The sequence below is a fragment of the Ambystoma mexicanum genome, chromosome 2p (assembly GCF_040938575.1).
Source record: "Ambystoma mexicanum isolate Mex_15411 chromosome 2p, UKY_AmexF1_1, whole genome shotgun sequence".
NCBI classification, from domain to species: Eukaryota; Metazoa; Chordata; class Amphibia; order Caudata; family Ambystomatidae; genus Ambystoma; species Ambystoma mexicanum.
The window spans coordinates 152440046-152458650 of NC_090923.1; the positions used below are offsets into that span (position 1 = coordinate 152440046).

The following is an 18605-nucleotide window of genomic DNA, read 5'->3' on the forward strand; positions in this document are numbered from 1 at the left end:
ACCCAATCCAAAACCCCCTGCAACTCCCCACCCAATCCCCTTATATATAATCCAAAACCCAAACAATACATATATAAAATAACTAAAATGATATAAAGGTCAATTATGCAGTAAGTCAATTAGAACCACTATAATTAGGTCATTTAGGACAAAAGGTAAATTGTAAAAGGTCAATTTGGGTAATACCTTTTTTAAATGGAACTCTAAACTTCAAAGGCCCATGTAGAAAATAATGGTATAATTGCGCTTGAAAAATGTAATGGGCATTGGATCATCATAGAGCAGTTGAGCGAATGCTACGAACGAATCCCATGATTGGTCAATGGGCATAGCCCGCTCCATCGAAGGCTAAGCATGCAATGTGGCAGCACATAGCAAGCCAACACTTGCTCTCAACATGCCTTGACCAGTTGAGAATCCACCCACTTTTCTCGAGGTCCACCTAGTACTGGTGTGGAGCATCATTTGAGATTGTGCACCTTTGAGGTATTCTATGGTATTGTGTCAAGATTCTGAATGTTTGCATTTTATGAGTAACTTCCCTCAGAATTATCCTCCGTTTCTACTAATTCAGGGCCCGATTCCAGAGCAGAGTATAATGTGCATTTTAAGGCTGATTGTATAGTACGAGAAATGTAGTTTAAGTAGACATGGAAAGGCGGGATCATGTTCCCTTTCAGAGCCTGCACAGTTTGCCTTGAGCTCTCGCCACAAAGCCGTACTGGACCTCAGTCCTGGATTCAATGGCACATTTCTATTTTTAACCGTGCCAGCAGCCACCAGTTTGATTTATGCAAGCATTATGCAATTTAGGATAAATAAAATCCAGAATCAAATTAATTCCAATTTGATGTAGAATTATATGTTTAAATGTTGCAGATAGTTATTGCTTACTACTTTTAGGGCCACCTATCAGGCCGTGATGGTTCTTCCATGCCTTTGATGTGCCAGGCTTCACAATTTTTAGTTTTGGAGTATGGCTGGAGTAAGGGGGGTGTCTGGGCTTTACAGGCATAAGGGATATATCGGACAACAACCATATGGAATTAAACAAGTGGCTACTAGCTAGGACCAGGCCAGGAATGATCACTGTATCTACCACCACCCTGCCTAAGTGTAAGCGGGAATGTAGTGGAACTGCCCACTACGTGTAATGGGATTTGGTACTTTGGGGAGGAGCTCATGAAGGCCTGGCCTGCATCTGTAGGAGCGTGTTGCCGACTCTGGAATAAAAGACTACCTGATTGCCACCCCACTGATTGAAAGTTTGAGCAGCCAACCCCCACTCAATTTATCCCAGAGAATAATGGGATGAAAACTGACCAAGGCCTGCCTGCATTGAGGGGCATGCTGTGCAAAAGACTTTGGTCCTCTGTAGAAGTTTTGCGGTATTATGGTGGTAAATCTGGTAGCATACCGGCAAACAGAATTCTCATTACCAGCACTTGGTCTGACGGAATTACCCCTGGATATCAATTGGTGGTACGGCAGTGTTGGTCCCCATTTACGTAGTCCATAGGACGCAGAGATTTCAGCGTAATTACTGCTGGCAATAATGAGTGTTTTCTTCCTGTAAGGCGACGGAATTGCCTCCAGCATTTTGCTGCAGGTTTTTCCTCCACCTCTCAACCAAAGTTGTAGTACGGCAGTGCAGTAATGCAGCAGTATTGCAGTGGCAAAAGAGTTACCAATGCATTACTGCCATTTCTTCCCACACCGCCGAAGTCATGAGGCCCATGGTCTTGTGGCTGTTGGAGCCTCATGCTCCAGCTGAAGGTGGGTTCAGTAATGGTCCACCCTGCATAGAAGACTTTGGATGAGTGGGCTAATGGAAGTTCCTAAAAAGGGTGCTGAATGATAGAAATTTAGAGGGCACTTCACTTACATGTGCCTATTGACTAGGAGTCGCCCATAAACGCGTGAAGGGGGCCAGCTAATGATGAGGATTTGTTATTTGCATAGCGCTTACGGCCAAGCACTGTACATAGAACATATTTACATTCATTTGTCATCCCAACCGAAGTGGACTCATTTAACAAACTCTGAAGTATGAAAGACAGAGTTGGCCTTGCCGAGATTCGAACCTGTGACCTGTAGAACACAAATCGCAGCAGCGGGCGCTCAACCCGCTGAGCCAATTTACCAGCACTGCCAAGGACAAATACCCCTGCCCTGCACCTGTGCAGTGAAAGAACTCACTATACACTGAACCAGTGTGTGATGAATCAACTTTCGAGGCACCAGTAGTCCAGGGATGAATATCTGTTTCTAACCATCAATCAGCCCAACACCTCTAGTACACCAGAAGGGATCAGAACATATTAGTCAATTATAAACCTCCTTGTCAAATTTTGGTAACGTGGCAGGGACAAGCTTATCTCTGCAAGGTCGTGAATCGGTGGTTAGTTGCCACACAGTGAAAAGACAATTACCCAATGATGAAAGTGACTGTCCAGTCAAGGCTGTATAACCAGATATACTTTTTTATTCAACAGACAGTTCTAGCACACTACAAAATACAACCCACCCTGTAAAGGAATGCAGAAGACAGACCATTTCCAGAAGGAAAAGGAATGCACTCTAGATACTGACAGCAGGGTAGTCGGTAAAGTAATTAATCAAAATAGTTCAAGGATACTTGGTTTCAACACAAAGGGAGCAATGCATCATAAAATGTCACTAGGGGCCTTCGGAGAAGGACCAGGGGGACGTAACCACAATGTACCTTGTGCTTGACAGGGTCGAGTCAGTTTCAGGATGCTTTGAAGCTCCGGAGACAGAGATGAAGATGAGACAGCTGCAGGTATCAGGCGGCAGGCATTTCGGTGAGTGAGGCTGGATGGACTGTTGCAGGCTGGCCTACATGGCGGCTCAGGGTCAGGATTCGTTGCCTCAGTGTTGGTTGGTGGCTGTGAAGCAGTGGTCGAGCAGTGGTCAGTGCTGTCTGTTGTGGCTTGAGGGGCTCGAAATGTCCTTTAATGCGGACGCTGGTTGATGCACCACTCCTAGCTTCTTTCCTTAAGGCAGATGGCTCAAAGCTGAGGAGATAGCTGTAGGTAACATCTTTGTCCTGTGTTTGGTTCAGAGACTCGCTGGCACTTCACACCTAAGAAATGTGCTTGCAGAACCTAGCAGGGCACCCTGTGTGCAAGCTGGGTACAGTATCTGGAACTGCTGGAGGGTCCTCTGGATTCAGTATCTCCCTTGATTACCTGGGAGATGTTTAGGGTAGGGATCTTGCTTCCCTCTTTGGAAATCCTGGCCTTTCTTCACTGGCGGTACCTTCATACAGGGTCCAAATGAGGAGCTGTTACTCCTTGAGAAGACTTCAGATGATGTGCTCAAAAGAGGGGCTCAACCCTCTTTTAAAGCCCAATGGGCCATAGTGATTGGTGTAGGCCAAGCCTACGTTCATGAACCAATCCTGGCTTCCCACTAACAATCTCCTGTATGCATGAAGTCATAACCAGAATGCTTTGCAACAGAAAAGGTCAAGGGTTGAAAACATAGTATTAAGTCCCACCCATCTTCCTGTCTGTTGTGGATCAAAGGGTTTCTGGTTAATTGAGCTCACTGCGGTTCGTGATTAAAGTGGCAGGTTTCCCTTAAAGCTGTGGCGAGAACAGACTTTGTCTCCATCACATCACATCCTCCTATCCTCTGAATGGTGTCCCCCTGTGGGGATTGCCTACTGTAAACACATGTACCAGGCATGAAAGCTCACTGTCATTGATACTTTAGGGCAGGAGCTGGCTTCAGTGCATCTGAAAGGGCTGTTGTGTTTTCCTTCATTTTAGCCACTGCAGCCAGATCCCATGTGGGCCCGTTTGAAATATACTATTAGTATTGTCATTATGTCAATTGCTGCCACCATCTCCAGAAGGTAAACAAACCGACAAGGCGGATCCATGGAGTATTTGATAGTTCATTAGCCTGGCCACGGCAGGAGGAAGGTTGTGGCCCTTCCTCTTCTGAGATGCATTGTGTACTCCACCTGTCAGATCCCAACTAAATATGACAGGGAGGACTGCGCCTGTAGGCTGTGTCCACTCCGAGTACACAGGTCTATGTCATGCAGGGAGTGTAGGAGTGGGGTTTAGCCCTACATATTTTCTGATGGTTAATCTAGCATCATTCAATTTAATTTAAAATTTGAAAACAGCCCTGGCGTGCCCACACCCACCGTGTGGGTGGTAGACTTCCTCACACACGGACAGGTGTGAGCTTTCTCAATCACAATAGAAAGTACTGCCAGAGGATCACCGCAGGGATTACAGACTTCATGGAGTTTGGGGGGGGGGGGGAAACTCAGCCTTTGGACTTGCCCACCTTCAGAGACTTGTTCCATGAAAGGGACTTTATCGTCTAATTTCTTACATTTGTCTGAGATCACATTTTTCTACATATCAACTCCTGTTAACTGTGATCCCATTAACTTCACTGGAACAGATGAGGATATTATTTCTTGCGTTCCCTTTTATCATGCTTATATTCCACTCATATTTAGGGTAATCGCACTATACAGCTGGCTATTTTTAATATCTCATTTGGTTTTCTTTTTGAACTTCTGAACTGGTTTCATGAGTAAGCCTCGAACTTCGCCAGTATTAGTAAAGGGAACACAAGGAATACCATTTGCGCCTGATGGTTTGGCCAAAAACAAACCTTCCTCCAAAAAGGCACAATTTCTTGAAGGTGTGTAAACTATTTTAGAACTATTTGTGAAATTATAGAATCCAAGAGCAGAATTCTGCTTCTGGCCTATTTATTATATTATTCTTATTATTAATGTATTTGAGGGTGGACCTAGCTTCGGACAGCAATGGAGTGTTTTACAATCATAAGAGGGGGAAGAACAAGGAGGGAAGCAGAGAAACAAGGGAGCAGGGTGTGGAGGGGAGTCTGTGCAATTTGGCAGCAAGAGATCGACAAGCAACCAGCCAGGGGAGGAAACACTGGGTGGAAGGTCGCCCAGTCTCAGGTAGGGTAGGAAGTGGAGTGTGACTAAGCCTCTTCCGGGGCACCAGTGGTCCAGGGATGAATACCGGTTTCTAAACCATCAATCAGCCCCCACAACTCTAGTACACCATAAGGGATTCAAACAGATTAGAACACAAGTAAATTATAAACCTCCTTGTCCAATTTTTGGAAACGTGGACTGAACAGCAGGCTCATCGCCACAAGGTCGTTGATTGTTGTTTAGTTGCAACACAGCAAAAATACAATTATTACCCATTGATAAAAGAAACTGTCCAGGCAAGGTTGTATACACATATCTACTTTATTATTATTACAACCAACAGTTCTAGCACACTACAAAATACAACCCACACTGTAAAGGATCACAGAAGAGACAGTTTCACGAAGGAAAGGGATGCACTCGTATACTGCTAGGAGGGTAGTCAGTAAAGCAATCAGTCTCAACTGTTCAAGGTTATTTGGTTTCAGCACCAAGGAAGCAAGGGGTTGTAAATGTCACTAGGGGCCTTCAGAGAAGGACCAGGGGGACAGAACCACAATGTACCTGGTGCTTGAGATGTTCTTGATGCTTGACAGCGTCGAGTCGGCTCCAGGACACTATGCAGCTCCTGCAACAGAGTTCAAGATGGGAGGGCGCTGTGGACAGCAGGCAGTTCAGCAAGGCTGGACGGACAGCACACAGCGGCTCGCGGTCAAGAATTGTTCTCTGTGCTGGTTGGCGGATCTGGAACTCTGGTCGAGGCGTCTCCGACGGCTTTAGTGACTGCAGCGTGACAACAGTGAGTGGTGCAGCCGGTCACAATTCGAATGCTCGACTGCCTCAAAAAATGTCCTTAAAAGATGGACGCTGGTTGATGCTTGTTGTGGCTCCCCCTCTTAGGTTCTTTGCAGGGCTTGTGGCGTTCTTTCTGGCAGACGGCCCAAAGCTGAGGAGTGTCTCTGCAGGAAACGGCCTTGTCCTTTGTTCAGAGAAGTTTGCTGGCAGAACCTAGCAGGGCACGCTGTGTGCTGGCTGGGTACCGGTTCTGGAGCTTCTGGATGGGTCCACCGAATCTAGTATCTCCCTCTGTTCCCTGGGAGATGTTTACGGGAGGGATCTTGCTTCCCTCTTGAAAATCCTGCCCTTCCTTCACTGGCGGAAGCTGCAAGGTAGACTGTACCTTCTGACAGGGTCCAATGTTGAGTTATTCTTTCCTGCTTCTGGTGAAGCCTTCAGATCTGCTAGATGAGGGGTGCAGCCCTCTTTTAAAGCCAAATGGGCCCCAGTGCAAGCTAAGCCTACCTTAAAGAACCAATCTGGGGCCCCAACCAACAATATTCGGTTATGCGTGTAGTCCGGAGCAGAGTGCTTTGCTACAGGAAAGGTAGGAGGTGACAACATGTACTCCCAAGTCCCACCCATCTTCCTGTCTGTTGTAGATTACAGTGTCTCTGGTTAACTGAGCCCTCTGTAGCTCTTGATCAAAGCACAGGTCTCCCTTGAAATGTTTCTGGTGAGAACAGACTTCTGTCTCACTCTAATCACATACTGTGGCCCTCTGAAAGGGGTCCACTTTGGAGGGGTTCCTTACAGTAAATAGTGTACCCAGTAATGCAATTCACTGCCCTTCATACAGACGGGTGGGAGCTAGCTTCAAGGTGACACATTGCATATCAAAGAGGTGTTCGTTTTCCTGCCCATTAAGTTCTGTGACCAGGCCTATTCGCAGGCCTGCTTCAATTAACTCTCATTGGTATGCACCGCCACCACACAGAACAGACAATAGAACAGGGCAGTTCCATGGAGCCTTTGATATTTAATTAGGCTGTCCATGGGAGGAGGAATGTGTTGCCCTTCTCCTCTGGCTGTTTTCATGCACCCCTCTGTCACCTGTCAAATAAATGTCACATGGAGGACTGTGCCTGTAGGCTCCGTTCACCAGAGTACACTGGACTATGTGTTTGGTGTGCGGCAAGCATTAGAAAATGTGTGCAGATTAGCCCCACATATTTTCTGAGGTTGATCTCCCATCAATCCATTTCTTAAAAAATCATCCAAAAAAAAGCCCAGGCGAGCACACACTCCCCGTGTGGATGGTTGAATCCCTCACAATTACTTTTAACAAACCACCCAGTTTATTTTTCTTTATGTGGCAATTCCTCATATGGCTGTGTGATTCCACTTGCCCATTACAAAAGTGCCTCTAACGAAAATCAATTTCTCAATAGCATCCTTCCCCATGCTAAACACATGTCTGGTGCAATGATGTCCCAGATCTCGCGACTGCAAGAACCACGACTCGGGGAGTTTTTTTTCTTTGGACATTCCCTGGCTTCCTGCCAGCGCATGGGCCATAGGAGACTGGCAGCGAGTCCTGATGCGCCCACTAAGTGTGTAAAAGACTGCTCTCATGTGAGGTGTCGTGGGCACGCCAACATGTGTATGTGCAGGTTTATGTATGCGGTCTGCATATGTAAAGAGGATTAAAGGGGAGGGCGAGGCTGGACGGTGAAGGAGTTGCCAAAGTGCTGGCAGAGTTGAGTGATGGCACTCCTGATCTACTTTGGACGCTGGCTGCAAAACCGGCACATTCAGCGTGGTCATTTTTCTTACAGTGGCAAGACGGACAGTGCGCAGAGCAACATGTGTGCTGTTACAGTGGCACCAATAGCATGATTACGTGCAGCCAAGGTAAGAATGTCTTCTTACCATAGCCATACTGTACTGGTATAAAGCTCTGCCAACATGTGTACGTTCCTACACTTGCAATACTGGCACACAGTTGTGTATAAACATGTCTTAAAGTGACAATATTGGCATTATTTGGCACGGACAGCAGGATTCATTAAGTGCATTACAGTGATGATGCTTGCATAGATGTGTTGGTGACCGGATGTACTGGATTTTTCTCAAGTGTTACATACAGAAGAAATTGTAAAATGTTAACTTTTTTCACAATTGGTCACAAAAAGTACCGCTGTAAAAGGCACCATTTTATCTCCTTTTTAAAAAATGTCGCGGGAGAAACCCCTCCCCCTGGTCTTTTGAGGCACTGTCACTTGCACTCATTGCGCATCCCTCCAGGTAGGCGTCTATTCATAGAGTGAGGAATTGGAGTGGATTGCATCCACTGAGTGACGTACTACAAAGGATACATCTGCATCCGTCAATATAGGGCTGTTCAGTGATGTATCCTGTGCCCAAACAGGTGGGCGTGTCCCGCCCCTGATCCCAGGAGCAGGCGAAGTGTGGCCTCCTATCCGACCAGAATCCCGTGCACAGACCTGCAGTGGTGCAGAGCCGCTATGCTCTACAACCCAGCATCCCTGTACAGACCTGGGAAGGGGTGACTAGGAGGTGGGGACTGTGCAGAGGAATAAGGATAACCTCTGCCTACTGCTCAAGATTAAGCGCCCAGATACCTCAGGCTTAGGTGCGCTCTATAAATAAACTAAACACAACCCAACCTTTCGGATGAAAGAAAAGCAGCAACATACATAGCTGCCAACATAAACATTTCCAATTTGCAGGTGCTTATCCAGTCCTGGTTTTTCTTTGCATTCTGGGACTTTTAGTCCTAGTTTTATAATTGGCACATTTCACAAAATTCAAAGAAATAAACAAGAATGGATCATTTTTGCAACTATGAGCACGTCTAGACAGTCCAGAAACAAAAGTAGTTCCCTCTGAAAGGGCAGTGAAGTGGTCATGAACCCCAAGCCCGGCTCCTGCCTCCACAGGGATTCCCCTGTAAGCAGGCGTGCCTCTGCCCTTCCATACAAGCTCTTGCTTTACAACTCAAGGGGCAAGGAACAAACCAAGATTTCTATAAACTGGAGCCTCACTCCAGGTTCTCCCCCCAACCATTTTTGATCACAACAATTTTAAGCATTGTGCATCACCTGCACAGAAGGCAGACCCGTCGTAGATATTGGATGTCTCTCTGTAGGGGCTGTCGGTCCCACTTACGTCGTGGTGATCTCGGCTAATCACCACTGGGCCCTGAAAAAAGAAACAATTATAAAAATGTAAAGATGAATGTGCCATGCCGACAGATCACAATTCTTCACACGCACCACAAACCCCAGAACCATGCACATGGAATTACCACCTCAGTATCAGAACGGTTTGGTTTTGCCATTATTCATATTCTTGACTTTTGGACCAAGGATTCAGTCTTGAAGATATTTTCTTTTAGCCTTTTTTCCTCAGTGGTTTTGCAGTGATCCTCAACACAATCTTGTCCTAGATAGGAATCATCTTGGCGTTCAATGCACTTTTAGAAGCATCCGAAATAACTAAAATGTAGATTCTGCAATGGAAGGTAGAATTGGCCCATCACCTACCTTTTGTCCGGTTGCACAATGTTCTCCCAGTAGCACACAAAATCCTTATACTTTACTAAGGCAAGCAAGGATGGTACACTGTGTGCACCATGGGGATGACTAGTGTGTTGCTAGCAGGGGGCGCCCAGATGCTTCTAGTAGTGGAGAAAGTTGCCCCAGTTCGTAGTGCGACTAAAATGTCCTGGGAATCATATCCCTACACTGGATGCAAATCTTTCAAACTGGTCTTTCGGTCTAATACTTGGTAAAGTAAATCAACTTCTCAATTTTTACTGGTAGATTTCTATTATTTGTGATTCCAGTTTCATTTTCAGAGCGTTTGTGAAGAACAGGTATCTCAGGCTGACTGACGGCCATAGTCTACATGGTTCCCAATCGTCTGGCATTTTTATGTGTACAATGGCGATACAGAATAACAGAACGGCTAAGCAGATTCTTAGCACATTTTTCAGAATACCATAAGGCGTCTCAGAGGACCACGTGATTGGCCCCAGTAAACATCCTTGACTCAGCTCCCTCCATGCATAGCTATCTCAGGAGTGAGAGCACAGTGGAGAGTCCAGGGAGCCAATGTTTGATTTATTTTGTTATATTGAAAACCGACCAAGACAGGGAGTCTTTCTTCTACATTAATAGTCTCATCGTGTCGGCAAAGTAGAAGCCCACTTAACGAAAGACCTACACCCTGCAGTCTCGAATAGACATTAAGGAGTAAATGGTGTATTCGGGGAGTAATAAAGTAAACTGAAGCATGCGCTTTTAAACAAAGTGAAACACTGCATTGGAGAAGATTCAAAGTCTCAGTTCACAGAGATAGACAAGCTGTATCTTTCAGTTCTCCTGTGAGGAGACACCAGGGAGACAGACAGTGCTGGAGATGCAAGTGAGACTCATCAAGGCCCATGCATCTAGCACTGCCCCAGTGAATAGCTGAGGGAAAGTTTCAACAGAGGATTTGGAGATGCTACTGCGGATCCAGATCAGCTACTGAGAGGCCCATGTTCTGGTGGGGGACCGTTGATCAGCCTGAAATACTTAGACCGCCTTCAAGTGGCATGGATCGGCCTGGACCACTGATCGCAACATATCTGTGCAGCTGTCAAAGGAAGAAGTGGACCTCATTATGGGTCCATTTTTTCTATTTTTGGTTGGAACCGTTTTTACTTCGCATTTGCTCAACTCGGAGTAAAAAACAGTGGCTGTAATGACGCTTAACTGTCGGGCTGCTTCAAGTTCCAAGGAGATGAAAGGTTGACCAAAGGCTGCATAGCAAGCTGTTTCAGCCAAAGTACGACAGCACTGCATTATGGGAATTGAAAAAACTGTACACGAGAATCCCTGCACACAAAACACTGCATTCTGGAAAGTAAAGACCCTGTGCCAAAACATTCTGTGAGCGAAATGTAGAGCACTGAATAATGCTGAATTCCGGAAATTGAAGTAGAAACACCAAAACAATACATGGAACAGAAATGCCAGAAGCCCTGGAAGGAATGGTACATTACATAATTTGAGGCAAGCCAGATATTCACAACTGAACTTGGAGTCATGAGAGCCCTCAACTAGAGAAAGAAGTTGAAAGGCTAGAACATGTAGCCCCAAGGTGGATAGGACAGACACCCCAAATACTAGAAATAAATAAAACATTAACCCCTACTGTTGACAACGCTGGAAAACCGATTAGAAACTAAAGAACTCTAGATAATCAACTTTACGAGAACCTAGAAAATAGGGGGAGTTCTGGGTATGAAATGTCAAATAAAATAAAGCAAGTAATTCAAGAAATTACCTTGAATGACTTTAGAGACCTTCGATTCATGAGAATCCAGATAATGTCTAGAGATGAAGTAGCCACTTTGAAAATACATTTTATAATTTCAATTCAGATTGAGTCTAGGTTACCCCATGCATTCAATTGCTCAAGCACGAGCTACAGGGAAGCAGCATCAATAGTTACTAAGCAGGTATCTTCCTGACAAGCAGCGAATCGCCAATGGAGGCAACCCGAGCTCACTGATGGATGCTACAGTCTGTGCAACCAGCAGGGTGCTTCACTACTGGTATCTTGTAGCCTGGGGGTACTCATGTGGATGCCAAAGGATTCAGCATGGAGTTGAATGGCCCCATGATCCCCAGCAAGGTGGTTGACATGCGGGCGGTTGTAATGGGACCATGCAGGCACAAGCCTCAGGGTAACTCATGGTAGGGGGAGTGGGGCAGCTGGACCATCTGTTTACCATACTTGTGGGGTAAAAAGGATCAGAACACAAAATATGATCCAGGATAAGGCATGCGATCTGAACTGTGTGCAATCCGTGGCTGCAACAATTCTTTGAACAAGCAGGTGCTCTGTCTGGCTTTCAGAACAGTTTGTGGCATGATGTGCATTGCCAGTGCTGCTACCCATTAGGACGCCAGTACATCCAATCGCATCCTAGGCAGCCTAGCGCGGGATGGGTGTTGTCTGCAAGCTGAGTCTGTAGGTTTGAAGTGCATGGTTAGGAAACCACCTGTAAAAGACAAGCAAGGTTTTGTTGGAGGCAATCGGAGGTGGGCACAAAGCCAAGCGACTAACTGTACTATCGGAGCAATCTTTGCAGAAGTTTGTCAGGTGTAAGGAGATGCCTAGAGATCCTCTAATAAGATGTCCACTGACCCCCTGAAGTGCACACCTGAGAATTTAGCGCCAAGTTGGTCTCTAGGACCATGACCAAGTCAAGAGAAAAATACCATGAGGACCAGTGAAACCTTCAAAAGAATCGTCCATAGGGGAGGCGCCATTGCTGGGTCCCGTAAAATGGCGACAATGACGAAAATACCAGATAAGAAAGCAAAGGCACAGGGCAGAACATTGTACTACAGAGGAATGTACAAGAGACTGAAACATGCACATGGACTTAGTAGCAAGTGGAGATTAAAAACAAATGAGTCAATTAATGATATTGAAAAGGAGTACAGAGTAAGATCAGCAAGCGAACAGGAGGTGACCAACGCGATGGGGAACATCTCTAAGCAAGCACAAAGCAGAGTGTATCCATCCCGGCCATGAAGCGGAGACTGGGAAGAGAAGTTCTTTGAAAATCTGCACTCCAAGTGTTGGTCCAAGCAAAGCATTTGTCAACTCCAGGTACAGCTCATTGGCTTCATGACCAAAAAGCGGTATACCTCACACCGATTGATTGCGAGACTACTGAACTATTGAGACAGCATTGCTGGCACAGAGAGCGCATGGAAACAGATAATTTCTGGATTTCAGGCCCATGGTTGAAAGCCATGTGACAGTTTGGTGCTTGGCAAAGGCAGCAGAGAGCGAGTAGAACTATCTACATAAGGTTTGTTGTGAAAATAAGTAGTGGTAGGTGGGAAAATGCATTTGGTTTTAATCCAGAGGGCTGTTTCAAAAGATGCCGACTGCTAGGTCACCAGACGGTTAATACAACAGAAATTAACAAAGGTCATGAGGGGTACCTCTTCCGCAATTACTGTCATTTTGTATTTTGGGATGGGGGAAATCAAATTAAGCATGATCCCCCCCACACAGGATGCAAGTGAGCAGTACCACAAGTATAGTCAATATAAGAGTGGGGGGGGGGGGAAGAGTAGAATAAATAACCCAGATGTAATGAAGGTTTCTTCCAAAGGTACTACCTAGAATGATTCAAAGTTGCAACATACGGTCTACTGAGTCAGGGAAGAATCTTGTTAAATGTTAAAGGTATTTATATAGCGCACCGTCACCAACAGAGTTGGTTCCCAGGCGCTCAGGTGGATCTGCAAACAAGGGGGTGGGTTAGTGGGGTGGAGAGGGCATATGTAAGTGAGTGGTGGTGTCCTGTTGGCAGCTTCAGCTCGGTTGTCACCGTTAACTGTGCTTGGGTGTGAATATCGGATCAATGCGAGTCCTTGTGTGCTGTTGATGTGACTTATGTGTTGATTGATGTTGGGATGTGGTGAAGTTCCTGCGGGATGCTGTGCGAGAAGTGGTTGTGTGGGTTTTAGTGTGATTTAAGTATGCAGAAATGTGAGCTCTGGGTTAGTGGGTTATATTGTATTGGTAATATTCACAGCTCCAAGTGTGGGACTTGCCAACATTCACAATTCCATCTAAGAGCGTCACCCGCCAACCCTCGCAGTCCTAGCTAGATAGGACGCAGGTCAACGTTGACGACTATCTAGGTATGGTACATGTTGATATTCACAGTTCTAAGTGTGGGGCTTGCTAATATTCACAATTCTATCCAGATGTGACACAGGCTAGTGTTCACAATTCTATCAAAGTGTAGCACATGCTAATATTCACAATTCCATCCAAGAGCTGCACCCGCCAACCTTCGCAGTCCCATCAGAATGCGATGCAGGCCATCGTTCCCGATTCTATGCACGTGTTGTAGATGTTGATTTTCACAGATCTAAGTGTGGGAACCTTGCCAACCTTCACAGTCTATCTGGATGCAATGCAGCCCAACTTTGCCAATTCTATCAAAGTGTGGAACATGCTGATATTCACAGTTCTAAGTGTGGGGCTTGCTATTCTCAATTCCATTAAAGTACAGCACCTGCTACCCTTCTCGATTCTATCCAGATGTGACGCAGGCTAGAGAGTTCACAAGTCTATCAAAGTGTGGCACATTCTAATATTCACAGTTCTAATTGTTGGATCACGTGACCATTGACGATTAGGTTAGATTTACGAGATTGGGGTACCCATAACAATTAGGGTGGGAAAGTGTGGGTGGACAGGTTGGAGAAAAGTTGGGAAAGGTGAACATGTCAAAACCTATGCAGCTCACACAGAGTAGCATGATAGGATTACACAGGGTTCCGAGCAAGGATGCAAAGGATGCTTGAATGTGCATGGAGTGGGAAGCTGGTAAAAATGGTTCCAGGGATGTGCTCGATGAGCACAGATCCTGCATGGCCAGGGTGAACAGTAGTAGATTTAGTTCTATAACTAGTTATGTAAGAGCAAAAGCATGGCTTTGGAGCGCGAGAAACAGGGGTGGGAGAATTTCCAGTTCCCGATGCTTGATGAACAAATCTGTCTGGCAACACACACCCCACCACTGATCTGGGACAAATAGTAAGGCAAATTTGATTGGGTTCAGGTCATGTTCTCATGACCACAGCCCATGCTCATTGAGTGAGCAACAGCCTGCTGCCTTCCTTTACCAATAAGAATGCATGTATTATGGCTAAAGTCTAATTGCGGCAAATAGGGGGAGGTCACTAATACTCGATCAGACACTGATAATCAGATATCGAATAAGGAGAAGTCCTTATGGCCACTAGGACAAGGGAGCAGTTCAGTACCTAAAGACCAGTTATGATTTGCCCTAGGAGTTAAACCATACTACACCTATGGAGGTTATTTAATGCTCTGCCCCCCTCAAGCCAGGAGCAGAACGTTTTGCTGCGTTTTACATCCCCGAAAAGCCCTTTGTCTCAGGCAAGCTGGACCATCTGTGGGGTTTTGCACAGGTTTAGTCTCGGCTTGGGACATTTGATTGAATGAAGCTGCTCTGTTGCCCCAAGAGCCCCAGTCCTGACAAATGTGGAACAGGTAAAGCAATGTGCAAGAGGGTAATTGACAAGATATTGCATAGGTGTAAACATATGCATCAAGGTGCAACACGGCATTACCGTAGCTCTATTGTCTCACTAAGGGGCGGGTACGGCTCTGCATATCTGACCCAGGTAACAAATTGCCATCTACTGGGTGTGGATGAAAGCTTGACAGGTTACGCAGAACTCAAGACAAACTTCAAAAAGTCACTGTTGTACCCGATTACACTTGCAGCGCAACCGAGATTAGGCTTTTTTGGGGCTCAAATAGTGTTATATCATGAAATAAGTTTGTATGTCACGAGCCTCAAAGCAAAGAAGGACCCACTAATCATCATCGACTGGAAGAGGTAACAGTGGTGGCGAAGATGGTCACATGCCCCAAACTGAATAACTTGTTTCAGGATCTTCAAACACCAGTAGCAGCCAAGTATTTGCAAAACTCAACAGAACACTACATAAATGAGTACAGTGGAGGCAAGGAGGTTAAGAGCCGATGGTAGGCAGAGACTGGGGAATACTGTCAGTGGAGGCTTTGCAGTTCTTGACCTCTTCTGACATCTAGTAGCTCAGGTCCGCTATGCTATGCATTGGATTGGGGGCATAACCACAGCTCGGATTGAGACAGAAAATGCAGGTTGTTTTTAGAACATTAATATGCGAGTGGTTGTGGTGCCATTGACGCCCCCATCCTCCCTACAGGTAAATGGATCCTGCGTAGAACCACCACTAGGGATAGTGACAACGGTGGGAGGACTGGTCCTATCCAGGAATGCCACTGTTTTGTTTTTTAGGTCAGGGGTCTGCAACCTTTAGCTGATCAGCTAGTTTGGACTCCAACTCACATCAGCCCTATCCAGCATGGTTGGAGATCTTGGGAGTTGTAGTACAAAACATCTGGAGAGCTGCAGTTTGCTGACCCTCGTTTTAGGTGAAATTCTCCAGCAGAACTGGCAAGACTTGCAAATAATGAGGTGGGCACATTTTACTATAGGAGGTATTTTGGACTAAAGCCTGGTGGAGATGGTCAACAAATTGCATAACACCCTACAGCAATATTACTGGTTATAAAATGCAACATGCAAGAGTGGCTATTCCCTAGGCTGCTGAAGAACTTGTGGGTGGCTGAAAGATTTGAGGGACAATCCACAATTGGAAAGAATTTCTTACAGGGATGTGCAAGAGCATAAGCCTGCATTTGTTTGTAGACCTGTAACTTCACCATCTACGAACGTTTCCAAACCCCAAACACTGCCTGTGCTACTACACGTTTGTGCGTGGTGTTTCACCTCTGCCTGCTCTACAAGACTGTCCTTTGTGCGATGTGTACTTGAGATGGGGGGGCACCGGGTTACTATTCAAGATGGGGAGTTTGCAGGGATGGCAATATTTCAGAAGCCAGTTTTGTAATGCTATCCAACGTTTCCAGGGGTACCAGCAGGGACATCATCTCCTTGGATACCCCGTGGCCAGGATATGCTGAAAAAGCCTCTGCCAAGAGAGCAGAGGGATATTCTCCCACTTAAAAGACAAAATACATCACCTCCCAACTGGCCCTCTCCTTTCCTCAGTCTTCAACCTCCCGCCATCTCAGGATCTAAACAGGAGGAGGAAGATGCTCTGTACTAGGGTCCATGGGGTGCTCGGTTCAAAGCAGTGATGAATACTTAAGCAATATACCCTGAGCGGGGTGGGGGGGGGGGGCATTACCGGGTCAGGTAATGCCCAGGGCCAGTTAGAAGCCCAAACAAAGCAAGGGCTTTAACGAAAGCCCTGGCGTGGTAATGCCCCCCGCATCCTCTTCTTGGGTAATATTGCTATTGGTACCCTAGCACATACCGGCATAGTTTTTAAAAAAAAGTTGAGAAACCGCTTAAACTACAAAATAAGATGGCCGGCATGGATCGGGGAGAGGGGACTACACGTAGTCCCTTCTCCATTTCTATGGCTGCTGTTTGCATGTCATTGATGCACCAGGAACACTACTATGGAAGCACAAGTTAAGTGGAGCGGAATGGGAGGGACAAAATATGTGGAAACAGGGGACGGGGGTTGGGAGATGGGGACGCAAGGGAGCCCCCATACCTGATTTTCTGGCAGGGGACGATGACGGCCTCCAGCTCTGAGGAGGCTCGGAGTGGGGTCTTTACCATGTGGTAAAGCCTCCATTCTGAGCCTCTTCATTGGCTGAGGCGGAAGCCACGCCCTACCAGGTACTAACTCTGAATAAATTAATCAAACTCCTGTAGTGGCACACCACCAGGGACAAAAGGCTATATCTGTTATTTATTAAGCATGAAAAAAATATAAAACTCCTTGTTAACAGAAGGTTCATTTGGAACCAGACCGCCTGTTGCTGCATTATCGCCCCACCACAAGAGCCCCGACTTGCTCAGTCACCCGTCTGTACCTGGGGACATGTGTAACAAGGCTATATTAAAATAGTGGTTGCTAAGCAGCAATACGTTTAGTTTCCAGTGAGCACCTTACAAATCAGATGTAGGGAGAATCGCGGAAATCCCAACTTTGCATTTCCCAAATATAGGTTGTGCAGGATAACCTTTCTCACCTGTCCTGTTCTACATGTGAGTGGGGGATCTCTCCCAGCCCGCTCTACCCCCACTTACTTTACCCCATTGTGAGGAATCCGAACATCCGCATAGGGAGTGTGCGCTCGTCTGGGCGTTGATTTTTGTAGTGAAAATTAATGATGGTAGATCAGCCTCTGAAAATGTGTGGGGCCATTCTGCATGCATTTTCTCAGCTCACTGCACGACAAACGCATAGTCATGTGTATTAAAGGAGGACACAGCCTACAGGTGTTGTCCTGCCCCATCATGTTCAGCTGAAATGTGACAGCCATGAGTACCTCAAAAGCATCCAAGGGGGAAGGCGACACCTTCCTCCGGCCATGGCCAGCCTAACTAAAATATCCAAAGGCTCCATGAATGTGCCGCTCTATTGTCTAATCTGCTGCAGCGCACACTGATAATAGTTAATGGGAACAAACCTGCAACAGGCTGGAACAGATTGGATAAAAGGGAGGCAGGACTAACACCTCTTGGATATGCAATGTGTCAACTTGAGGCTAGCTCCCACCCCTCTGTATGAAAGGCAGTGCATGGCATGTCTGGGTCCACGATGTACTGCAAGCAACCTCTGCAGAAAGCCTTTCAGAGGGAAGTAGTATGTGATTTAAGAGAGACAGGAAGTCTGCTCTCGTCAAAAACATCAAGGCAGACAAGTGCTTTGATCAAGAGTCACAGAGAGCTCAGTTAACCAGAGAGACACATTGATCTACAACAGACAGGAAGATGGGCGGGATTTAGGAGTACAATGATGTCACCCCTTACCTTTCCTGTTGCAAAACACTCTGGTCCCGACTGCACGCATAACAGAAGATTGGTGGGGACCCTGGATTAGTTCCTTAAGGTAGGCATAGCCTGCACCAATCAATGGGGCCCATTTGGCTTTAAAAGACGGCTGTGCCCCTCACTTCGCAGATCATCCGACGACTTCGAAAGGAGTAAGATGGATTCATTTGGACCCTGGCAGAAGTTAGTCTGCCTTACATCTTCTTCCAGTGAAGGAAGGCCAGGGTTTCCAACAATGAAGCAAGATCCCTCCCTCTAAACATCTCCCAGGGAACAGGAGGGAAATATCGGACCCAGCAGCTCCAGAACTGGTACCCAACCAGCACACAGCATGCCCTGCTAGGTTCTTCCAGCAAGCTTCCT

The 18605-nt window shown here is 46.2% G+C and overlaps 1 protein-coding gene across 1 annotated transcript in view; it reads right to left on the reverse strand.

The window, feature by feature from the left end:
* Positions 1 to 18605, reverse strand: part of UROC1 (urocanate hydratase 1) — a 482866-nt gene that overhangs the window by 76735 nt on the left and 387526 nt on the right. The window contains exon 17 of the mRNA XM_069643013.1: positions 8863 to 8962. Coding sequence (XP_069499114.1) covers positions 8863 to 8962 — 100 coding nt within the window. The remainder of the gene's footprint in view (positions 1 to 8862; positions 8963 to 18605) is intronic.